General features: G+C 32.2%; 1 protein-coding gene across 5 annotated transcripts; it reads left to right on the top strand.

Moving 5' to 3' along the window:
- Positions 1-453: 453 nt before the first annotated feature.
- On the top strand, positions 454-26,457 carry LOC132720883 (SWI/SNF-related matrix-associated actin-dependent regulator of chromatin subfamily B member 1-like). Of its 5 annotated transcripts, none has more exons than XM_060705116.1 (11): positions 454-491; positions 12,292-12,382; positions 14,548-14,653; positions 15,275-15,407; positions 17,992-18,129; positions 18,901-19,028; positions 20,054-20,229; positions 22,096-22,204; positions 22,586-22,667; positions 23,212-23,343; positions 25,922-26,457. In XM_060705116.1, coding segments are annotated over exons 1-11 (1,137 nt in total). In that variant the 5' UTR covers positions 454-489; the 3' UTR covers positions 25,962-26,457. The 5 variants fall into 5 exon arrangements, with proteins under 5 accessions (XP_060561099.1, XP_060561096.1, XP_060561100.1 ...); XM_060705113.1 differs by having other exon boundaries at positions 23,194-23,343; XM_060705117.1 differs by lacking the exon at positions 15,275-15,407 and adding an exon at positions 15,467-15,596 and having other exon boundaries at positions 25,922-26,455.
- Positions 26,458-27,405: the final 948 nt, after the last annotated feature.

Here is a 27,405-nt window from a genome sequence, read left to right as displayed (position 1 = left end):
TGTGCTGCCCACAAAAAAAAACCTCACTTCAAAGACAGGACGCACAAATTATAATACATTAATAGAGTGAGAGAAAAGATCTTTAAACTGACATTTTCATAAGTTGAATTCCTACTTAAAAATATGTCCAAATAGTTTCTTAACATTTGAAAGACCTTGGTTGATCTATTCGAATGAAATCACGAGGAAGGTATTTTAATTTATAAGTCAAAAAGTCATGCAAACATAGATCTACATGTTTACAAAACATTTTCTAGATGTTCGTGAAAATGAATTAGAATCTTGAGATTTGTTATATAAAACAATGATATATTCTATTTTGTGATATTGTTTCCAAAATGGTAAATATGTGAATTGTCAATCAAAAATTGTAGATCTATAAGAAAGTTCTTTTGATTTGGTAACTATCTTACGCACTACAGTGATTTAGTATCGTGCATCCTTGACATAGTAATTATTTCAACTGGCAAATATTACGGTCACTGCAAGATTGGGGTCTGACTATACTCTAACAGTTGAGGTAAACATACGCGTGATAAAATCTCAACACTTGAGGAAATACCGCTGTAAACTAAACCGCTGACGAATTAGCTGACGATAGAGAGTAAATAGGAAACTGCTGGCCAGTTAAAATGGAAAACTGCGGGAAAATATAATATATTTTATATATCTAACTGGTTAGCACTTTTTATAATAAGTTTAATTGGTCAGCAGATTCTACCATATGTTTAACTGGGCAGTAGTTTTTATTATATGTTTAACTGGTCAGCAGTTCTCGCACGCTGAATTTGATGCTCATTTAAAAATAAGAAGGAAATTTTAAAAAAGCATTTTCTACTATATTTTTTTCGGGAGATGTAGAATCTGCTTTATTTACTTATATTACAACATAAATAAAACAATTCACGACAAACGCGCCATATTGCTTTATAAATCTTACCTAAATACATTAAATTGCAGCAATACTATGCTTATAACTATGCTAATAAATTATTTTTTACATTTTAGAAGTATCATTATTTAAAATTCAACGAAGTTGACCTCATCACGGATTTCCCGTAACCTCATACATTCTATTAGTATGTTCATTTTTAAACATAAAATATTTATGCAACAAGTGCAAATAATACTGCAAAGACAGCAAAGGGAAAGCTCCGCAAAAAACATTGCTTTTAGCTATGTATATGATATTAGATTATTATGATAATCATTGTGATTTTAAAATAGCATTATTATACATGGAAAATGAAAGCAGACATTATATTGCGCGATGAAAGTTACCGGAATCGGTTTTAAATCCCTTAAATTTTGTTACAACAGAATGGCCATTATGTTCAACTTTTAATCATACGAAAGGTTTTGTGACGTAAAAATAATTTATAAAGTATATTGTTTTTTTATATATATTTAAAGAAAACACCGACATATTAAATAGAAATGATTCCAATTTTTGACATGTATATATACTTGTCACGGTTCAAAACTGTTCACTATTTAGGGGAGAATATGGGTAAGCGGATGGATAGCTCAATCGGTTAAGCCGCGGTACGGTATTCCGAGGTCCGGGTTCGAGTCCCGATCAGCCTGCACATTTTTAAACTCCTCCGCTATATTGAAATGGGTACAGACAACAATGTGAAATTAAACTTGGAGTTTATACCATCACGGTATCCCCTGTTGGGCCCCAAATGTCACAAGGAGAGAAAAATGTGCAGTCTGGCCGGGACACGAACCCGAAAACCTCGGAATACCGTATCGCGGCTCTACCGACTGAGCTATTCGGCCGCTTATCACACCAATTCCCCTTAATAGTGATCAGTTCTGACCGTTGACATACTAGCTAGTACATGTATTATGACTCTCAAATTAGATATTTTTTATCACTCTCAAGTGTTAGGATTTCGCCATATCGACAGAATATATGTATTATGACTCTTCAAGTGTTGGGATTTCAAACATATAGACATGATCTATTGTATTATGTACCTCAAGCGTTGGGATTTTTAATGTCTAGACAAAATATTTGTATAATAGCCCTCAAGTGTTGGGATTTAAATGTCTACACAAGATATGTGTATATTGACCCTCAAGTGTTGGGATTTTCAAAATATAGACAAGATAAATGTTTAATAATTCTCAAATCGTTTGGATTTCAATGTCTATATAATATAAATGTATTATGTCTCTCAAGTGTTGGGATTTAAACGTCTACACAAGATATTTTTATATTGACCCTCAAGTGTTGGGATTTCAACATATAGACAAGATTAATGGACTATGTCTCTCAAGTATTGGGAATCAACATATAGACAAGATATATGTTTTATGTCTCTCAAGTATTGGGATTTTAACGTCTACACAAGATATTTTTATATTGACCCTCAAGTGTGTTGGGATTTCAACATATAGACAAGATAAATGTATAATGTCTCTCAAGTCTTGGGATTTAACGTTTAAACAAAATATTTGCATAATGACCCTCAAGTGTTTTGGGATTTTCAACAAATAAAAAAGATGTAAATATTATATCTCTAAAGAGTTGGAATTTCAACATATAGATGGAATATATGTATTATGTCTCTCAAGTGTTGGGATTTTAATGTCTAGACAAGATATTGGTATAATGTCTCTCAAGTGTTGGATTTTAATGTCTGGACAAAGATATATTTAAAATGCCTCCAAGTGTTTGGATTTTAACATATAGACAAGATATATGTATTTATGACTCTCAAGTGTTGGATTTTTGACGTCTAGACAAGATATTTGTCTAGTGTTGGGAATCAAACATGTAGACAAGATATATGTATTATGTCTCTCAAGTGGTATGATTTAAATGTCTAGACAAGCTATTTGTATAATGGTTCTCAAATGTTGGGATTTCAACATAATAGACAATATATATGTTTTATGTCTCTCAAATGTCGGGATTAAAACGTCTACACAAGATATTTGTATATTGACCCTCAAGTGTTGGGATTTCAACATGTAGACAAGATAAATGTATAATAATTCTCAAATCGTTGGATTTCAATGTCTATATGATATACATGTATTATGTCTCTCAGGTGTTGGGATTTTAACGTCTACACAAGATATTTTTATATTGACCCTCAAGTGTTGGGATTTCAACATATAGACAAGATTAATGTTCCATGTCTCTCAAGTATTGAGAATCAAACATATAGGCAAGATATATGTTTTATGTCTTCTCAAGTATTGGGATTTAAACGTCTACACAAGATATTTTTATATTTGACCCTCAAGTGTTGGGATTTCAAAACATATAGACAAGATAAACTGTATTACGTCTCTCAGTCTTGGGAATTTGATCGTCTAAACAAAATATATGCATAATGACCCTCAAGTGTTGGGATTTCAACAAATAAAAAAGATATAAATATTATATCTCTAAAGTGTTGGAATTTCAACATATAGATGGAATATATGTATTATGTCTCTCAAGTGTTGGGATTTTAATGTCTAGACAAGATATTAGTATAATGTCTCTCAAGTGTTGGGATTTTAATGTCTGGACAATATATATTTAAAACGTCTCCCAAGTGTTTGGCTTTTTACATATAAACAAGATATATGTATTATGACTCTCAAGTGTTGGGATTTTGACCTCTAGTCAAGTTAATTGTCTAGTGTTGGGAATCAACATATAGACATGATATATGTAGTGTTATGATTTTAATGTCTAGACAAGATATTTGTATAATGGTTCACAAGTGTTGGGATTTCAACATATATACAAGATATATGTTTTATGTCTCTCAAGTGTTGGGATTTAAACGTCTACACAAGTTATTTTTATATTGACCGTCAAGTGTTGGGATTTTAACATCTAGACAAGATATATGTATAATGACTCTCAAGTGTTGGGATTTCAATGTCTAGATAAGATACATGTATTATGTCTCTAAAGTGTTGGGTTTTCAACGTCTTAACACGATATTTGCATAATGACCCTCAAGTGTTGGGTTTTCCACATATAAAAAGATATAAATATTATGTTTTAAAATGTTGGAATTTCAACATATAGATAGGAGATATGTATTATGTTTCTCAAGTGTTGATTTTAATGTCTAAACAAGATATTGGTATGATGTGTCTCAAGTGTTGAAATTTTAAGGTCTGGACAAGATATATTTAAAATGTCTCTCAAGTGTTGGGATTTTAACCTCTAGGCTAGATATTTGTATGATGACCCTACAGTAATGGGAATTCATTACATGTATATAGACAATATATATATGTATAATGTTTCTCAAATGGTTCGATTTTAATGTCTAGAGAATATATATATGTATTTTGTCTCTATAGTGTTGGGATATCAACATAAAGGCAAAATATATATATTATGTCATTCAACATGAAGACCAAATATATGTATTATGTCTCTCAAATGTTGTTATTTCAAGATATAGACAAGAAATATGTATTATGTCGCTCAAGTGTTGGGATTTTAATGTCAAGACAAGATATTGGTATAATGTCTCTTAATGGTTGCGATTTTTAAGGTCTGGAACAAGATATATATAGAAAATGTCTCCCAAGTGTTGGGATTTTAACATTTAGACAAGATATATATTATGACTGTTGGATTTAATGTATGGGGCAAGATATTTGTATGATGACCCTCAAGATTTCCTTATATAGCAAGAATATATGTATTATGTCTCTATAATGGTTGGATTTTAATGTCTAGACAATATATTCTGTATTTGCCTCTTCAGTGTTGGGATTTCAATATTAAGACAAATATTTGTTTTATGTCTCTCAAATGTTGTTATTTCAACACATAGACAAGATATATGTATTATGTCTCTCAAGTGTTGGAATTTTAACATCTGGATAAGATATTTGTATTTATGACCCCAATTGTTGGGATTTCAACATATAAACAAGATATATGTATTATGTCTCTCAAGTGTTATGATTTTAATGTCTAGACAAGATATTTGAATAATGACTCTCAAGTGTTGGGATTTAAACATATAGACAAGATATTGGTATTATGTCTCTCAAGTGTTGGGATTTCAACGTCTCAACAAGATATTTGCAAAAATGACCCTCAAGTGTTGGGATTTCAACATATGAACAAGAAGCGCCGCAATGCGACGAAAAACCAGGTTTTCAACGACCAAATTTTGATGTGACAGTAATCAATAGGTCGAAGTGCACTGAAGGTATTGAGAAGACGCTGAAAATTCTATTGTAAGCAAATGACCGTTGACCTTGCTCCCAGATATCTAAGTGACAATCCAAAGCTGCCACACAGCAAGTTTGGTGTCAAAAGGTCAAAGCAAACTCTAGTTATTACGTGAAAACTGAATACATTAACCTTGATCAAAGACACCTATGTAGCAGTCTAAAGCTCTATCTTGATGAGCTACCCATTCATCAAGTTTGGTGTCAACAGGCCAAAGCAAACTCAAGTTATTAAACTGAAACTGAATTTCTATTTTTAGAAACAGTGACCTTGACCTTGATCACAGACACATGCGTATTAATCCCACGCTGCCTCTTGATATAAGCTACATAAACACCAAATAAGGCGTCAATAGGCCAAAGCAAATTCAAGTTATTGAGCGGAAACTGAATTTCTAATTTTAGTAACAGTGACCTTGACCTTGATCACAGACACTACCTCTTGACATGTCTCTAAAGTGATGGGATTTTAATATCTGGACAAGATATACTTAAAATCGTCTGCCAAATGTTTGGATTTTAACATATAGACATATAGACAAGTTATATGTATGATGACTCTCAAGTGTTGGGATTTTAACGTCTAGACAAGATATTTGTATGATGACACTCAAGTGTTGGGATTTCATTATATAGACAAGATATATGTATAATGTCTCTCCTATGGTTGCATTTCAATGTCTAGACAATATATATATGTATTTTATTTCAACATAAAGACAAAATATATGTACTATATGTCTCTCAAATGTTATTATTTCAACACATAGACAAGATATATTTCTTATATCTCTCAAGTGTTGGGATTTTAACGTCAGGATAAGATATTTGTATTATGACCCTCAAGTGTTGGGATTTTAATATTTTATAATCCCAACACTTGAGGGTCATTATAGAAATATATTGTCTACACATTAAAATCCCAACACTTGAGAGACATAATGTATTTATCTTGTTTATATGTTGAAATCCCAACACTTGAGGGACATTATAGAAGATCATGTCTAGATGTAAAATCCCAACACTTGAAATGTATTAATACATATATCTTGTTTTATTGTTGAAATCCCAACACTTGAGAGAGATAATACATATATCATGTCTATATGATGTCTAAAATCCCAACATTTGAGACTCATTATACATATATCTTGACTGCATGATTGAAATCCCAACACTTGAGGTCATTATTGAAAAGATTTTTCCTGGACGTTTAAATCCCAAACACTTGAAGACATTATACGATATTTTGTCTATATGTTTAAAAATCCCAACACTTGAGAGACATAATACATACATCTTGTCTATTTTGTTGGAAATCCAACACTTGAGGGTCAATTATAGAAATATTTTGTCTAACACATTAAAATCCCACACTTGAGAGACATAATACAAATATCTTGTTTATATGTTGAAAATCCCAACACTTGAGGGACATTATAGAAATATCATGTCTACACGTTAAAATCCCAAACATTGAGAGATATACTACATATATCTTGTTTATACAAATATCTTTTCTATATGTTGAAAATCCCAACACTTGAGGACATTATTATAAATATCATGTCTAGACGTTAAAATCCCAACACTTGAAAACATAATACATATATCTTGTTTATATGTTGAAATCCCAAACTTGAGGGTCATTATTAAGAAATAATATATTCGTCTACACATTAAAATCCCAACAATTGAGAGACATAATACCATATCTTGTATTAACATATCTCTTGTTTATATGTTAAAATCCCAACACTTGAGGGACATTATCAGAAATGTCATGTCTAGACGTTAAAATCCCAACACTTGAGAGAGATAAACATATATCTTGTTTATATGTTGAAATCCCAACACTTGAGGGACATTATAGAAATATATTGTCTGGACATTAAAATTCCCAAGACTTGATAGACATAACACATATATCATGTGTATGTGTTGAAAATCCCAACACTTGAGAGACATATTACATATATCTGTGTATTTGTTGAAATCCCAACACTTGAGAGATATAATACATATATATTGTCTATATGTTGAAATCCCAACACTTGAGGGTCATTATAAAAAAATCTTGTGTAGACGTTAAAATGCCATACGATTGATTGAGATACATAATACATATAGCGTGTCTATATGTTGAAATCCCAACATTTGAGACTCAATATACATATATTCTTGTTTATATGTTAAATCCCAACACTTAAGGGACATTATATAAATTATCATGTCTAGACGTTAAAATCCAACACTTGAAAGACATAATACATACATCTTGTTTATAATATGTTAAAATCCAACACTTGAGGGTCATTATAGAAAATATTGTCTTCACATTAAAATCCCAACACTTGAGAGAACATAATGTATTTATCTTGTTTATATGTTGAAATCCCAACACTTGAGGGACATTATAGAGAGTATTCATGTCTAGATGTTAAAATTCCCAACACTTGAAATGTATGATACATATATTTCTTGTTTATATGTTGAAATCCCAACACTTGAGAGAGATAATACATATATCATGTCTATATGTCTTAAATCCCAACATTTGAGACTCATTATACATATATCTTGACTACATGTTGAAATCCCCAACACTTGAGGGTCATTATTGAAAGATTTTTTCTGGAGCGTTAAAATCCCAACACTTGAGACATTTATACATATTTTTGTCTATATGTTAAAATCCCAACACTTGAGAGACATAATACATACATCTTGTCTATTTGTTGAAATCCCAACACTTGAGGGTCTATAGAATATTTTGGTCTACACATTAAAAATCCAAACACTTGAGAGACATAATACATATATCTTGTTTATATGTTGAAATCCCCAACACTTGAGGGACATTATAGAAATATCATGTCTAGACGTTAAAATCCCAAACATTGAGAGATATACTACATATATCTTGTTTATACAAATATCTTTCTATATGTTGAAATCCCAAACACTTGAGGGACATTAATAAATATCATGTCTAGACGTTAAAATCCCAACACTTGAAAGACATAATACATATATCTTGTTTATATGTTGAAATCCCAACACTTGAGGGTCATTATAGAAATATATTGTCTAACACATTAAAAATCCCAACACTTTGAGAGACATAATATATATCTTGTATTACATATCTTTTTTATATGTTGAAATCCCCAACACTTGAGGGACATTATCAGAAATGTCATGTCTAGACATTAAAATCCCAACACTTGGAGAGATATAAAACATATATCTTGTTTATATGTTGAAATCCCAACACTTGAGGGTCATTATAGAAATATATTGTCTACACATTAAAATCCCAACACTTGAGAGACATAATACATATCTTGTATTACATATCTTGTTTATATGTTGAAATCCCAACACTTGAGGGACATTACAGAAATATATTGTCGGGACATTAAAATCCCAAGACTTGATAGACGTAACACATATATCATGTGTATGTGTTGAAATCCCAACACTTGAGAGACATATTACATATATCTTGTGTCTTTGTTGAAATCCCAACACTTGAGAGATATAATACATATATATTGTCTATATGTTGAAATCCCAACACTTGAGGGTCATTATAAAAAAAATCTTGTGTCGACGTTAAAATGCCAACACTTGAGATACATAATACATATAGCTTGTCTATATGTTGAAATCCCAACATTTGAGACTCAATATACATATATCTTGTTTATATGTTAAAATCCCAACACTTAAGGGACATTATATAAATATCATGTCTAGACGTTAAAATCCCAACACTTGAAAGACATAATACATACATCTTGTTTATATGTTGAAATCCCAACACTTGAGGGTCATTATAGAAATATATTGTCTTCACATTAAAATCCAAACACTTGAGAGACATAATTGTATTTATCTTGTTTATATGTTGAAATCCCAACACTTGAGGGACATTATAGAAGTATCTCATGTCTAGATGTTTAAAATCCCAACACTTGAAATGTATGATACATATATCTTGTTTATATGTTGAAATCTCCAACACTTGAGAGAGATAATACATAATATCATGTCTATATGTCTAAATCCCAACATTTGAGACTCATTATACAATTTATCTTTACTACATGTTGAATCCCAACACTTGAAGGTCATTATTGAAAGATTTTTTCTGGACGTTTAAAATCCCAACACTTGAGAGACATTATACATATTTTGTCTATATGTTAAAATCCCAACACTTGAGAGACATAAATACATTACATCTTGTCTATTTGTTGAAATCCCAACACTTGAGGGTCATTAGAGAAATATCTTGTCTACACATTTAAAATCCCAACACTTGAGAGACATAATACATATATATCTTGTTTTATATGTTGAAATCCCAACACTTGAGGACATTATAGAAATATCATGTCTAGAGGTTAAAATCCCAAACATTGAGAGATATACTACATATATCTTGTTTATACAAATTATCTTTTCATATGTTGAAATCCCAACACTTGAGGGACATTATATAAATATCATGTCTAGACGTTAAAATCCCAACACTTGAAAGACATAATACATATATCTTGTTTATATGTTTGAAATCCCAACACTTTGAGGGTCATTATAGAAATATATTGTCTACACATTAAAATCCAACACTTGAGAGACATAATACATATCTTGTATTACATATCTTGTTTATATGTTGAAATTCCCAACACTTGAGGACATTATCAGAAATGTCATGTCTAGACATTAAAATCCCAACACTTGAGAGGTATAAAACATATTATCTTGTTTATATGTTTGAAATCCCAACACTTGAGGGTCATTATAGAAATATATTGTCTACACATTAAAATCCCCAACACTTGAGAGACATAATACATTATCTTGTATTACATATCTTGTTTATATGTTGAAATCCCAACACTTGAGGGACATTATCAGAAATGTCATGTCTAGACATTAAAATCCCAACACTTGAGAGGTATAAAACATATATCTTGTTTATATGTTGAAATCCCAACACTTGAGGGACATTATAGAAAAATTGTCTGGACATTAAAATCCAAGACTTGATAGACGTAACACATATATCATGTGTATGTGTTGAAATCCCAACAAATTGAGAGACATATTACATATATCTTGTGTCTTTGTTGAAATCCCAACACTTTTGAGAAGATATAATACATATATATTGTCTATATGTTGAACACTTGAGGGTCATTATAAAAAAATCTTGTGTAGACGTTAAAATGCCAACACTTGAGATACATAATACATATAGCGTGTCTATATGTTGAAATCCCAACATTTGAGACTCAATATACATATATCTTGTTTATATGTTAAAATCCCAACACTTAAGGGACATTATATAAATATCATGTCTAGACGTTAAAATCCCAACACTTGAAAGACATAATACATACATCTTGTTTATATGTTGAAATCCCAACACTTGAGGGTCATTATAGAAATATATTGTCTACACATTAAAATCCCAACACTTGAGAGACATAATGTATTTATCTTGTTTATATGTTGAAATCCCAACACTTGAGGGACATTATAGAAGTATCATGTCTAGATGTTAAAATCCCAACACTTGAAATGTATAATACATATATCTTGTTTATATGTTGAAATCCCAACACTTGAGAGAGATAATACATATATCATGTCTATATGTCTAAATCCCAACATTTGAGACTCATTATACATATATCTTGACTACATGTTGAAATCCCAACACTTGAGGGTCATTATTGAAAGATTTTTTCTGGACGTTAAAATCCCAACACTTGAGAGACATTATACATATTTTGTCTATATGTTAAAATCCCAACACTTGAGAGACATAATACATACATCTTGTCTATTTGTTGAAATCCCAACACTTGAGGGTCATTATAGAAATATCTTGTCTACACATTAAAATCCCAACACTTGAGAGACATAATACATATATCTTGTTTATATGTTGAAATCCCAACACCTGAGGGACATTATAGAAATATCCTGTCCGGTAATTCCAAGACTTGATAGACGTAATACATAGCATGTGTATGTGTTGAAATCCCAACACTTGAGAGACATATTACATATATCTTGTGTCTGTGTTGAAATCCCAACACTTGAGAGACATAATACATACATCTTGTCTATATGTTGAAATCCCAACACTTGAGGGACATTATAGAAATATCATGTCTAGACGTTAAAATCCCAAACTTTGAGAGATATACTACATATATCTTGTTTATACAAATATCTTTTCTATATTTTGAAATCCCAACACTTCAGAGAACTCATACATATATCGTTTCAATATGTTTAAATCTTAACACTTGAGAGACATTATACATATATCTTGTCTACATGTTGAAATCCCAACATTTGAAGGTCATTATAGAAATATCTTGTCTACATGTTAAAATCCCAACACTTGAGAGGCATAATACATCTTGTCTTTATGTTGAAATCCCAGCATTTGAGAACACTAAATAAGTCATTATAGACGTTTTTACAAGATATATATGTTTGTTCAGCAAAATAAAATGTAAATATAAATGTTAGTACTTTTACTTTATGCTTTTTTGTCCGTTTACTTTCTTTATCGTCCGCGAGTGTCCTATACTGTATATGCACGTAAGAAAAGTTTTAGATGAAGACGTAAAAAGTCTATAATAACTACCCTTACCTTTTATTGCAATATCTATACGAAGAAAGTTATTTTTGAAGGATAATGGAGTAACAAACATGAATTATCATATAAAATATAAATGTATCTATAATAAAACGTAATAAAAGTGACATAAAATTCAATCTTTTTTTAATTCTTTGAAAGCACTATTAACTAAATTTATCAGATTTCAATTATCACGGATTTTAATTGTAAATTAAAACACGTGCCATTATATCCAATTATTATCAAGCTACCATCGCCAAATTAACCATCTGCTATTTATATCGTCCGTGTTTCGCTCTTTCTCTATAATTATAGTGAGCGTTTAGACTGTGCCATTGTATACACTCGAGTGTTGGGATATTTTGTTCCTGAAGTGTTAATAGATAGCCAATTCGGATGGCGTCGGGTGGAAGATTGAAAACTTTCGGCGATAAACCGAAGTCATTCGCACTTGAAGAAAATGGAGAATCGTATTACATTGGTTCTGAAGTAAATAGTTACTGTTTGTGTCATAAATGACCACGTTTTCTGTTTTAACCGTTAATGCTTAAGATAGTGCAGGCGATTTATAACTGTCCGAGATGTTCTTTGTTTGTTTTTAAAAATAAATTATCTGTTTATCTGTTTATGGTCAAAGAAATTATTTTCAGAAAATGTATGCTTTTTTCAGTAAATGTTTTTCTTGTCTCGAATATGTTATGCCTGGAAATTTCTTACTCTTGTGTGACGAAGACGGTCTGATACACATTTTCTCCGCGAATTAGTGAACATTTCAGTTTTAGGCAAAGCCTATGAACTGGAGAGTCGGTGAAGAAATCATACATTTTTCCATTTTAAAGCTGTCATTCAGTATTTCATGAACCGCTTTAGAATCCGTTTTCATTCAGAAAAATTGACGATTAATAAACTAATCCAAAAAATTGCGATTGTTTGTTATCGGAATATCCTGGGTAAAGAGTCAACTCAGCCCTAAACCAACTTGGCACAGGTCAACTCGGCACAGGTCAACTCGGCCCACTTTTTAATGATTTTTTTATTACTGTACTTGCATGTTATCAAGGAAAGTTGTTTCAAATGAGATATCCTCACATTGATTACCTCCCTTGGCAGCATTGTACTGATAATGGGAGATCTCTGCGTAGGAGATTGATATTATTATATGACTGTACATAGTACTTCTGTAGAATTAAAGTATATTTCGAAGAAATTTGTTTTGTTCATTCTTGCAGATTCGTTAAAATTAGTTTTGATGCTTTTTGTTTGTAAAGTAATCTTCGATAGAATATGAAATAAAAACGTGTACATATTAATTATATAAAATAGTTTTAAATGTTCTTTATCTTATATACATAAAACAAATGTTATGCATTTATTAACATGCAATGTATTTTGCAATGTCACATGGATGAATTGCTATTTATATAAGTTTATTAAATCATTGAAAACTCTTTCATTACAAAAAAAATGTAATAATTTACAGTGATTTATGAAAACATCTTTCCACGTTTGTAAATAAGTCCATATATTAATTATGTGGACCCAACAATAACAGGGATTTTTTCCAGGATTTTGGGAACATAACCCATACCCATGGAATTGGGAATTTCAACGATATTTTGTTAAAAATTGGGAAAAAATGCATGACTGAAATTTTGCAGTGATTAAATGAATGCAAACAATTACTGTCTATGATGGCATCTTAAAACATTTTAAGCACTTTTACAGTGAAGAAGCCTTTATTTTCAAAGATTTTATAATTCTTTATTCAATATTTTTATTTTCGTAACTTTCAATTGGGAATACTTTCCTGTGGATTGGGAAAATAATATACTATTTTCAATTGGGAATATGACCCAATAACGGCTATGAAATAAGCCAAAAAAAATCCCTGAATAAAGAGTGATAAAACAAACCAATAAATTATTAAATAGAAAAGTGGACTGAGTTGACCCGTGCGGACTTGGAATAGAGCCGAGCTGGCTCGGGGGACAAGTACGTTTTAGGGCCGATCTGACCCTGATTCAATATCCTGCCTATTAATTATAATATTATCATTAAGTTACATTTAAAATAGCGGCGCCTGACTAGAACTGACCCTGAAAATTTCATTGATAGGTATAGAATTCAATAATTATATTCTTTAACTGTTTTTTTATTTGATTTTCTTTTAAATATACACATGTAGTCTATTTTGGCAAGCCAAATCCTGGGTCCGCTTTGCAGTCCCGGCCTTTGACTTCCCTGTATTATATAGCGGCGTCATGGACGAGTGGTTTACGCGTCGGACTGGTAATCTTATGATGGCTAGCTGCTTGGGTTCAAACCCCGTCAGGGGCAAGTCGTTGTTTCCTTGAGCAAGAAACTATACACTCATTTCTCAGTATTGGTTGGTTCCAAAGATGAATGCGAAAGTGTGTCTTTAAGCTTATAGCTTCCTACACAATCAAACTAAAATAAATTCTGTATATACCAAATATTATATAAATGTATTCGGAGCATTTACTGTCATGGTCCCCCTTTGGGTGCCAAATGTCACAGGCTAAGAAAAATATTCACACTAAAGTCACTTACACAATTTGCAAGGATTTCGTATTTAATTGTTATAGGCAGTTTATTGTATGTGAATTTCTATCTATTTTTATTTCTATTAATAGGTTGGCAACTACCTGCGCATGTTTAGAGGCTCTCTGTACAAGAGGTTCCCATCCATGTGGAGACGTCTAATCACAGTAGATGAACGAAAGAAATTGGCACAAATTGGTAGCTTATTTATAATAAAATTTCATTTTGAAATACATGAATAGACTACGTTATCAATTTTGTGTATCGCTATTATTGAAATAGAGTACACAAACACATTTGTTATAATTAATATAAATTTATAAGAACTCATAAATTATGATAATCCTATGACAGTCAGCAATAATGATACAATTTTCTTCATGACATAGTTGGTAAACCATCTTGGTTAAGTTTTTGTTTATGGTCTTTAACACTTAACAGCTAACTAACAAAGCTATAACCCTGGATCTTAACATGTAGATGCATTTTGATTATTTCTACTTTTCTTGCCCATTTACAGATTAAGGTCATTGGTACATTATGTATATATATATATATAGCAAAACATAAATTGGTCATGAAATCGAGAGGAATAAAAGTGGAGCAGTGCCTCAGACAGCTCTTTCTTTCCTGATTTCTCTCACATCTGTGTTATGTTTCATTACAATAAAAGGAAAAAAACGTAACAACTATGCATATGACAAAAAATTATTTCAATACATGTTCATGTACATAGGAGTATGGTTCTTAAGTGTGACGCCCTTTTCATATGGTGCCTTTATATGATTGACAGTTTTATTTACATGATTTAATAAACAGCTGGCTTTGGACAACAGTCATTAGCTACAAACATTTCATTACTGAGAGCCACAGAGGTTGATGAAATCATCGAGGGAGGTGGCGACAAGTATAAGGAAGCGCTTGGTTTTTCATCTGAACCCATCATTAGAAGGTATACAATGGTTGTTAATCGTAACTTAACCTGATATATATGATTGTACGTTATTTCAGCGGGATTCGGTCAGCATTCGCTGTCGACAAGTATTACCCTACTGAAAGCCACCGAAGTAGATGATATTATTGAAAATGGTGGAAATAAGTACAAGGATGTTGGGGTTTCTAGTGAACTTGTGTTCAAAAGGTAGATCAATGTTGTCATGCATGAGTTAATGCTTTCATGCGCAAGTGGATGCTTCAGCCTTATTGATTTAGCAAGAAGAGGGTAGATTTGGGCTTGCATGTTTAGTTTTGGCTCAGTTTAGCACAAATTGATTGCCTGGTGTTTGCCAACCCTAGATTTCCTCAATTTCTATAAATAGCATTATCTGTCAAATCACCTTTTAGATAGTCAGAAACATCTCCGAAATGATCCTTATGTTGTCGTCTGCAGAAGTTCATTAACTGGTAACACTGAACTATACTGAAAATGTTCATGGGAGTTAAAATAAATTTTAAAAAATTGAAATGTAAGAGAAAAAATTTATTCTTAAAATGCATGGCCCAGAGCTTAGAACTTTGGAATTTAGTATTTTCTAGTGATTCTTTACAAAACTTAAGAAGTCATGCTTCTGAATTGCCTCATTGTGATGGTAACATAAACTTTATCAAAACAAAAACAAAAAAGACTAAAATTTTGTAGTTAGCTAGGCCTTGTACTTAGTCTCTTTAAAATTCTGCAGGCCATGCCTTAGATTGTAAAAAAAAAACCAACAAAAAAAAAACAACAAGTTACCCTGAAGTTAATTTTATGCACAAATCTCTGTAACTACATAAACTTAGAGCTTTGAGCCTAGGTATGTAACATTGTCTAGTAATCTTCAACATACAACTTTAATGACAAGGGTAACAAATTTTGTCCTTTGCCAGAAACTATCTGTTTTCCTTAACAATAACTTGTGAGTGATACAGGCTCTTTGATAGGCCTAGGCTCTTTGATAGGCCTCTTGTTCTATGTTATTATTATCAGTATTTTAATACACTTTGATTCATTTAAATTACTTATGGTAATAATTATTATTTTGAAATACTGGTTAAGGTTTGTAAAATTATACTAATAGCTTGGTTACAATGTTACGTCACTGTGAAAGTTCAGATTATGGTTTGCATGCAACTGTTATGTTGTTATTGTTTATTGTTGCATGCCAGAACTAAGATATTGCTATGTCAAAATGGTATGAATAGGGTGATGTAAATGCTGCATTTTTATTTACTATTCAGTGTTCCAAAATATCCCTTGGTGGGAATAAATTACAATCTCCAAATATTTTTACACTACCACTAACTTGATTTAGTTTTCAAGGGTTTTAGTTATTTCTTTCTTACTGGGAGGGTAAAAAAGTCCTCGGGGCACTTGGCCATTTGCCTTCTAGTTGAAAGGGGGGCTAATATTTTAGAGTGAATGGCAAATGTGGTGGTGGTGGGGAAGGGGGGGGGGTAAATGTCAGTAAAATAGGGAAAATAGAGATTCTCAAATACTAGTGGGAACACTGCAATGGTGTGTTGAATGGTTTATACATTTGTATGTTGTATTTGTTGCTACTGGTAACTAGATATAGGAAATTTCATTTATATATTTTGTACACATGTTATTCATTTTCAATATTTTATCAACATTTATTAGTTAGGTCATGAACATTAAACAATTTAAACAAGTTGCTGCATGACCGAGTGGTTAAACTTGTCATATTAGTAATCTAATGTTCGCTAGCCACACAGGCTCAAACCCTGTCAGGGGGCAAGTTGTTGTTTCCTTGAGCAAGAACTTCATGGCTCAGTACTGGTTGGTTCCAGGAACAGATTCAAAGTGTGTCTATAAGCTTATAGCTTCCTATACAATCGAACTAAAATAAATTCTGTATAAACCAAATGAAGTGATAAAAATAATTTTTATCAAAAATAGAATCACAAAGAAGGTTAAACAGCCGTGCAATATTTTATTTTATTTTGTGTTTATAAATGCTTTTTTCGCAATTTTAAGATATTGCTGTTACAATGTTTTGCTTTTAGATCTCCTTTATGCTTATTTTTGGCTCTCCTTTTTTTGACTAGTGTGGAATTTTTTAAATAATTGAAAACATAATTATAAGTTAATGACTAGTGATAAAATCGATTTCTAAAATACTTGCAGGTAGAAACTTCTTTTTTTTTTTATCTTTCTTTGAAAAAGGGCCTTTTGCCTGTTTTGTTAGCACAATTAATTACACAGACAATACGGATGAATTACTGTTTTCCTACTTGTACATTGCTTTCAACTCTATATTTAACTTATTCAATCATTATAATATTGTTAAGCATCAGTTAATTGAAACTTTGCCTGCTGAAACCTCCTGGTCAGGAAGAATGGGAACTTTGAATTTTTGAAGTTATTTAAAATCCCATGGTATTGGCAGCACAGTGTAGCAGGAAGCTAATTTTAAACAATTTCCTTCACACCTTATCAGATGGTGAGGAGACTATCTAAATTAAGTTGGTTCAAGATGTTCACCTTCATGATTTTATTCTCTTGTACTAACACTTTATTTTGTTACTATACAAAGAGGTGAATCTAAGCAGAAGCGTTCCACATGGGTACCAACGGTTCCCAGCACTTCACATCATCTGGATGCAGTACCATGTTCTACACCTATAAATAGAAACAGATTGGGAAAACCCAAAGTGAGAACCTTCCCAACATGGTAAGTTTGAGTATGAACTTATTTTAAAGTCTGATCCTTTAGTTATCTCTCATATTGAAAAAAAATAAATATTTTAAATGATCTCAATGAGATTTTCTGAATAAATGGTTTTACTGGAGATCCGGTGAAGTAGAAATTAAAAAAAAAAAGAATTACAACTTCACAAATTGTTACTATTTAGACTTTAAAGTGGCATGTCTTAAGGTATGATAGATAAGTCTTTAATAAAAACACTAGAAAAGTCTATTGATAGTTTCAAAAAGTGTATAAATCTTTCATAATAACTTGAACAACTGACAAAATTTTACTCATTAGAACAATTATGAATTTTTCTTAAAAAGGAATACAAATCTGAAGCCATGCTGCTTTAAAATTCCTTTATTTGTGGTCTTGTTGTTTAGTTTATCAAGTTACTGATCAAATTTTTGTTTTTACCATCAGAATTATGCATTTAGCATTTTATTAAAAGAAAAAAAAGTACTCCTATTGAAGTCTTTCATTGAATTAGATAATCTTGATAGCACAAAATTAATACAGAGGTTGATTTACCCAGGAAATTTAATGTAGATACAAGTTATGACATATTTTTTTCTTTGGTATCTGACATTAGTGAGCAATTGGGAAGTAAAGAAAATGCGTCACCATAAGTCATAATGTAGCTCTTCTGGTAATGATTAATAGCAATCTGTAGTTCAGGGATGAAGAACTGTCAGGCTGCACATTTTCTCATCTTTAAACAGCTGTGAAATATATGTTTTATGATATTTTCAGTTACGATGACTCAGATCCGTCACAGAATCACGAGAATGCCAACCAGCTGGAGAACCTCGTACCTATCAGACTGGACATGGAGTACGAGGGACAGAAACTCAGAGACTGTTTTACATGGAATAAAAATGGTTTGTTGCATTATAGATTATCTGAGGTACAAATAATTGATGTAGGTTTATAAAAAAGTATGAATTTGATGCACATTAAGAAGTGGAAGCTTTCTCCAAAGTATACTCTTGAAAATTCTTACATGCCCATTATGCCTCAGAAATAACAATCTGATTAAAATCAGCTCCTTAATAACGCTACACTTTAGGATCTGATGATCAGCAAAAGGTCACCTTCTCGTATCCTTTTAAACAGCCAATAATCGGTGAGCTATCATAATTTTGAAAGCGATGCAATTTCTATATTTTTAACTGCTGGAAAAATCAAAATTTGAGAAGGTAATTTTCACAATTTTGAGAACAAACATGGCCTTGTGCATATAACAGGCAGGTAAACTGGCAAAACTATCTTGACCATTAAAAATTGAGTCTATTATTTCCAGTTGATTATTTTTTACATAACTTCAAACATTGTTTTTCTAACAAAAATCAACAATTTGTTTTACTTCCACAGACAATGTTATTTTCATATTTCGTTTAATGTCTATCTGTAAAGGACGGTTTGATTGCATTGCTAAAAATAGCTTTCTCAAGAATTTTGAATGACAATGAAGGTGAAACAAATGCGGTGGAAATCAGATCTACATGTAAGAAATAAGAAGATCTGAACTTTAGTCAGATTGCAGAAATGCTATCATTTTTTTTTTTCAAAAATTAATTTTTTATCCTGTTACAGTTTCCAAAAATTACTCATTTGCTGTGAACATGAACAATCTTTTACATCTGTAGTTCTGTTATAATTATAGCAAATTAGTATTTTGTATGGAAGTCAAAATACTACATTGTTTACATTTTGCTACACATAACTGCATGTTCAGTGCTACTTTTTTCAGTCGTAAAAGATATTATATGCATTTAATCCATTATCTTAACATTATTTTACAATGTTTGACATTTCTAAAGAATTTAAAAAAAATGGATTTTTGAGGCATGATTGTCCTTGAAGGAAATGAAAGGTTCATTTCACATATTTCATTTAATTTCAGAAACCTTGATCTCACCAGAAATGTTTGCCGAGATTTTATGCGATGACCTTGACCTTAATCCTGTAAACTTTGTACCAGCAATAGCACAGGTCATCAGGTCACAACTAGAACAGTATCAGAATGAACAGCCAGAGCCTGTGGAAGAAACGCCTTTTGATCAACGGGTCATTTTAAAGGTAAAGTTGCAGACCATTTTCTAATTTTGTAATGACATGATAAATGTCTGATAAAATTAGGAATACTTCATATTTTATAATGATAGCCTATTTTATGGTTGGTGAAGGTTGCTTCCTCATGCCTGCAAGGATTGGGGAAAGAAAAGATTTTTCATGTCTGGATGCTATCTGGATAGCCTATTCATTGCTTTATTACAATATCTTGTCATACCAATAATGCTGGAAGAGGTGTGTGAGGTTATTCTTCCTGTAGTTAAAATGCAATGCGTCTGTATTGATTTAACTCTAAATCCAGTTTGTTTATCTGTTTTTAGCTCGACTTTTCTATGAAAAGGGGAGCTATCCTACTCGCCCCGGCGTCGGCGTCGGCGTTGGCGTCGGCGTCGGCGTTGGCGTCACACCTTGGTTAAGTTTTTCGTACCACCCCACTTTATTTCAGAAGTATTACAAGTATGGCTTTGAAACTTACCATACTTGTTCACCATCATAACCTCCATCTACAGACAAGAGTACATAACTCTGTCAAGGTTTTTGACAGAATTATGGCCCTTTTTTGACTTAGAAAGTGTATTGAGCTTGGTTAAGTTTTTTGTACCACCTCACTTTATTTCAAAACCATTGGAGGTATTGCTTTGAAACTGACCATACTTGTTTACCATCACGACCTTCATCAACAGACAAGAGGACATAACTCTGTCAAGGTTTTTGACAGAATTATGCCCCTTTTTGACTTAGAAAATACATTGAATATGGGTAAAATCCACTTATTGCCTTAACCCTTTGAGATATTGCTTTGAAACTTTTAATGCTATTTCACATCATTACCCCCATCTGTACGCAAGAGAAGGTAACTCTGTCAAGGATTTGTTTTAAAAATTAAGGCCTTTTATCGACTTAGAATCTTGGTTAAGTTTTTAGTACCAGTCCACTTTTTGACTGAACTGTTTGAGATATTAATTTGAAAGTTGGAATACTTGTTTACAATCATGATTCCCAAACATGTCCAGGAGAATTCAGTAAAATAATTCTTCACTAAATATCTTAATGCTCATGGCCATTGTCCACTTTAAAAATACAGAGATTCTTGTATTGCCTTTTACTGCAAAAACTTTTTTTATTGGCAAGCAATAAAAAAGTCGAGCGCGCTGTCTTACGGACAGCTCTTGTTATACACCTATTTTAACTGACTTTAGTCATATTTCTGTGGTCAATCCACCTAACCATTTTTTGTGAATAACTTACCAGTAATTACCGGTACCAATTTCTTCACATGTGGCAGATTACTAATGCCATGTGATTTCTGAATAAGCAGTGAGATACAAATGACCATTTGACTCGATATCCAATATTAATTTCACAAAAAAATTTCCCCACACCAGAATATCAAACTAGCCATCCCTCGTTTACTGATCTGAAGGGGGCGTCTGTGGCCGAGTGGTTAAGTTCGTTGACTTCAAACCACTTGCCCTTCACTGCTATCCCGACAGGTACTTTTGATTCTTTCATGTAAGGAAGCTATCCAGCTAGCTTAGGGACTGTTGTTGGTTCAACTCAGGTGCCGTTTGTGCCTGAAATAATGCACGGAAGGGCACCTGAGGTCTTGTTCCACCAGCAAAGCTGGAACGTTGCCGTATGACCTATAATGTGTCATTGTGACGTAAAACCCAATTAAACAAAAAAAAGCTGATCTGAAGATTCCCTTTATATCCTTAACCATTAAGAATGTATGTTTTTGACATGTTTTATACTTGATAATGTGATGAACATTGTGATTTATCATACACAAACATAATCTTGTTGCATGAGATATTTATTCATGTATTAAAAAACAAAGAATGAAACATATTTTTCCTGTACAATTTTCAGTTGAATATTCATGTTGGCAATATATCACTGATGGACCAGTTTGAATGGGACATATCAGAGCCAGAGAACAGCCCTGAACAATTTGCTACTAAACTGTGTGCAGAATTAGGTATGTTTCAGTGATTTACAATGATTTTGAAATAATTAGTGTGATGAAACTGTTTAACTGACTTAACAGATGTAGGTTGGTGTCACACTTGCTAGCTTCTGTCTGGGGAAAATTGGTGTTACATAGGTGCTTCTCTGTTCATTTAGTTGGAGAAAAATTATAAATACTTACTTTTGACAAAAGTAGCAAAGAGCAAAGACCTATACCTGTCACAGTGTTTATCCCCCAGTAAAGAAAAGTTTGAAAATGACTTTATTGTGACATAATTAGCAAGACCTGAGTTACTAGGATTTATAGATAAGAAAGACTGTGTTGTTAGTGAAAATAGGACCCTGTAAAGCATATCAGTAATAGTATTTTTGTTGTTTGTTTACTTTCTAGGTTTAGGTGGAGAGTTTGTGACCGCCATAGCTTACAGTATCCGAGGACAAATCAGCTGGCATCAGAAAACATATGCATTTAGGTTAGTTGAGAAATACTCCTTGTCTATGGTATAAATATTGTATAGTCCACTTAAATGTATAAGATAGGTTTTTAGAATGCAAAGAAAGTTGGATCAATCTTTTCCATGAAACCACAATTCCTTTACCATATTGTTGAACATTTTATGAATGTATCAACAACACATCAACCATAAATGCACTGAAACTGTGTTTGGGGGAATTGAGGCATCACATTGAATACCCATTTGCAATCAATACAAGCGAAAAATAAACCTACAAAATATAAGTAAAACAGCAGAATTTGTTTAAGCTCTTGTAATAAAAAAATGTCAAAGGCAACAGAGTCATATTTGCCATGTGATTATAATTCTGACAGTATTTTCTCTTAAGAAAACAGTTTAAATAACAAATACAGCAAGTATGTAAACATTATGAACTCTTTGAAAGAACAATGCATAGGTCATTAAATTTTTTTTAGATTTATTATATAGGATGATAACTCTAATTAACAACGGCAATTGTTTTTTCTTCTATTTCTCTAATTAGTTTGCATACTGATTGCAGTGAAACACCCCTGCCTCTTGTTGAAGTGGCCATCAGAAACCAGAATGAGTCCGACAACTGGTGCCCTTTCCTTGAGATTCTTACAGATCAGGAAATGGAGAAGAAGATTCGAGATCAAGACAGAAATACCAGGTCAGTGTCATCCTTTTGCTGTGTCATATTGTAAAAAAAAATCGACTGGTTATCTACCCTGCAATGACCAATCATTTCACAGGGCTTCCATTAAGTTCCAAAATTTGGAAGTCAGAGACTGCGAAATCTTTCACATTGCAAATCATATATTATAGGTAAAGAAGGAAAAACATTACATGTTGGACTTCGAAAGCCAAGTTAAGGAGTAACTGACTCCAAAACTTCCACTTGAGAGGCCCAGATTTCACTATAATAGAGGACATCAAAACATCTGCTTTTCCAGCAGTTGTCATGACCTACTTGTAGGCATTCATTAACATTTTTTGTTAAGTTTTTCAGTTATGGTCATTAACTTTAATGCTTTATTGAAACTTCATATTTGGATGTACATGTGCCTAGATGAGTTCTACACCTGCAACACCCTATTGTCCTGTCAATGTCACAAGGACCTGTAATTTTAAGATAAATAATTGACCATTAAAGCAAATAACATTGATGTAAGAATTTCAATCTTTGTATGTTAATGTTCTTTAATAAGTCCTGCCTGCCCTACTCATTTTGGGTAAAAAGCATAATGACCTTTGTATCTATTTTGATGAAATTTTTATGTCAATAACTCAAATGACTTTAAAGGGACTCCACTGAGGTTTAAAAGCCTAAAAACATAACATTTGAATTTCTTACATAAATGAGCTGGGGCACTTTAAACAGAAATATATGCAAAGATAGTTAAGAAATATACTATGAAATAAATTGAAAATCGTATTTTAATGATTTTCTTAGCCCGATTTGAGTGAAAAGCGTTTAAACGCTTTTCATTTTGGGTCATTTTTTTACAATTTGAATAATTATTCTGGAAAAACGAAGTGCGCGAATGATCTGAAATTTTGCACAAAGATTAGTGGTCTAAACCTACATCAAATGGTACATTTATCTGGAAAAAATATTTTCAGTCCCATCATGTCAAAATACCTCAGTGGAGTCCCTTTAAAACTTGATGTATGGATGCATCTTGACCAATTCTGCTGCCCAAGCCTACTTTGGGGTTAGGGTCAAGTGATCAATATCACCCTTTGAAATATGTACAGTTTGCAATTCAGCACTGAGAAAAGTAGAGTATGCTGCACCATGGAGGGACTTTATTTTTTTTGGTCATCTATAAATAAATATTTTTTGTTTATTTCATGTTATAAACCATATCATCATAAATTCTCTTTCTTTTTTACCGTGTAGATCTCAAAATTTTATACTGTTAAGCATTTTGTCTTTTTATTGACAACAACTCCATTAATTTTACCGTTTAGTATATTGTAATTGACAGTAACTTTTTATAGTTTTGTCATATAGCAATTTGTCAAAATTTTCATGTCCTTTGTCATTAATATATGATATCTTTTAGCATTTGTATGCCCCCCCCCCACCGCTTGTAGATTTGCCCATATCCCACAGCTTGCTGTCACACTGACTGAACATAGACCAGATTGTGTCATGTGTAATTCCAAAAGTGTAGCCCTGAAACTTTTTAAAAATAGATGTCTATATGTAAACTTATACTGTTGGGTATTTTTATGCAAATTCATTGCAGAAAAAGCAGAGTTATCCTCTTTGATTCAGCAAAAATGGCATTTAAAGTTTACCATTCGAAGGAAAGGCGTTTTTATTGTCATGATGGTGTTGATATCAGTGTTGGTTAACTTTTTATGATAATTTTCACTTACTGTCATCATCAGCACTTACAAAACAAAGTTGAAACTTAATAGTAGGATTCCTTGATGAGTTCTACCTGCTTTACCTATATTCAGGTTAAAGTTCAAAGGTCACTGGGACCTTAAATAATAAAGCATAAAACTGGCAGTTTATTCAAAGTACATGCTACAATGAGCAAAGAACTTATAAATTTGTATGTAGATGCACCTTGATAAGTTTTACCTGCCTCATCCAATTTTAGGGCTAAAGGTCAAAGGTCACTTTGATCTGTAATAGCCAAACATAAAACTTGCCATAAAATCAAAGTGCATTGATTAAGGAACTTCAGACTTTGTATTTAGATACACCTTAATGAGTTCTATGAACTACACTTATGTGAAGGTCAAAAGTCAAGATCACTGTTTGTTAACTTCTTTGTGGAACGCCCTGCTCCATGGTCAGCTCTTGTGTCTCTTGTTACTCCAAATGTAGAACTGTTTGAGCCATAAATCTTTCTAAGAATACCAAATTTTTAAAAGATTGGCATAGCTGTGCACCTTAATAAAGCCATTAAACTAAGGATTTTTGTAAGCATGACAATTATTTTTTAACATTTTACAAATTCATTAGAGATTAGGAAAGTTATGGACCTTGATTTAGCAAAATTTAGTAAACTTAAGACTTTGTGATGTTCACATGTATCTCAAGAAGTAAAACTGCTATGATGATGCACACCAGTGATTAAACAGGATTTCTTGTTGAATATCAGTGTCCTATGGCACATTTCTCGGTGATATATTTCATTCAATATATAATTTGAAAGTTTCATACAATAGTAACTGATTGTTAATGAAGAAGCAGACTGATAGACATGTCACATGTTTTATTTCAGACGTATGAGACGATTAGCAAATACAGCACCTTCATGGTGAACTTCATGATGGGAGGAGTCATTGTGGTAGGGAGCAGTATCAACCGGCCTATTCATATTGGAACCATCACTTGTTGTGGCATAGTAGTTCCTGAGTTTTACAATATTTACCTCCCTTGCCAAAAATGGCAGCCATTTTTGAGGGATCAATATTCTTTATATTATTGACAGAATATGAAAAAAGTCAATATAAACAGCTGATTTAGTCAAATTGTCAAATTCTTTTATACACATATGATAGAAAATATTATTTAAGCACATATATGTGAAAGCTTTTCATCAGTTTTCATAAAGATGAATTACAAGGGCTTTTTATCTTATGTTAGGCATTATGCATGTAATAAATTGTGAATGACCCTCAAAATGGAGGCCAGGGGAGGTAATAATTGCTATGTGGAAAGCATTAATATTATAAGAACAGTTACTTGGCTGGAAGAAACTGCATTATCAATTGTGTTCAAATATGTTTTAGTGACAGTATGAAAGGAACTTGATGTTATTATTCAACAATTTTACATACAATGTATTATGATATGTGGGTACAGAAGCTGGTCTGATGTACATAATAATTTGGAGTCATTGAAAGAAGGTTATACCAGGCTTGAATGTTTATCATTATTTTCATACAAAATGTGTTTTTTTGTAATATCTTTCAAGTTTACTACTATTTTTCTAAAATTTAGTAAGCAGATGATTTTTTTTCTCAAATTGTTGGCACATATGGTCAAAGGAAATTGAACAATTAGTTTACAAATGACAGCCTACCAAAATACTGAAGGTAGCAACGTTGTTTAAAGCTTTGTATGTTTCTGTACTTTGTAGTATTGTGTTTATGTAACATTGTAAATGTCTGTGAAGAAAAATAAATGTCAAACACTGTGGCGGTCTTGATATCATTTCTGAATCAAAGTTTTAGGAAAAACATTTGCTTAGCTTATTATCTGCATGTGTTCAACGTGAATTTTAAATATGAACTTGTTCTATAATAAGAAAGCAATTTGATTAAGGTCAGTGGGATCTTAAAAAAGGACCTCTGATGCACACTTGTTTAGTGGGAACTTAAAACTTTTAAGTGTTCAGATGCCCTTTTATGTTAAAAGGACCTCTGAACTGTACAATTATTTAGTGGGAACTTAAAAGGACCTCTGAACTGTACACTTGCTCAGTGGGAACTTAAAAGGACCTCTGAACTGCACACTTGTTCAGTGGGAACTTAAAAGGACCTCTGAACTGCACACTTGTTCAGTAAGAACTTAAAAGGACCTCTGAACTGTACACTTGTTCAGTGGGAACTTAAAAGGACCTCTGAACTGCACACTTGTTCAGTGGGAACTTAAAAGGACCTCTGAACTGCACACTTGTTCAGTGGGAACTTAAAAGAACCTCTGAACTGCACACTTGTTCAGTGGGAACTTAAAAGGACCTCTGATACACACTGAAGAACT

The sequence above is a fragment of the Ruditapes philippinarum genome, unplaced genomic scaffold (genome assembly GCF_026571515.1).
Source record: "Ruditapes philippinarum isolate M1 unplaced genomic scaffold, ASM2657151v2 ctg1674_1_1_1_1, whole genome shotgun sequence".
NCBI classification, from domain to species: domain Eukaryota; kingdom Metazoa; phylum Mollusca; class Bivalvia; order Venerida; family Veneridae; genus Ruditapes; species Ruditapes philippinarum.
The sequence above is the reverse complement of the archived record's forward strand: the minus strand, read 5'-3'. Positions and strand labels throughout refer to the sequence as shown.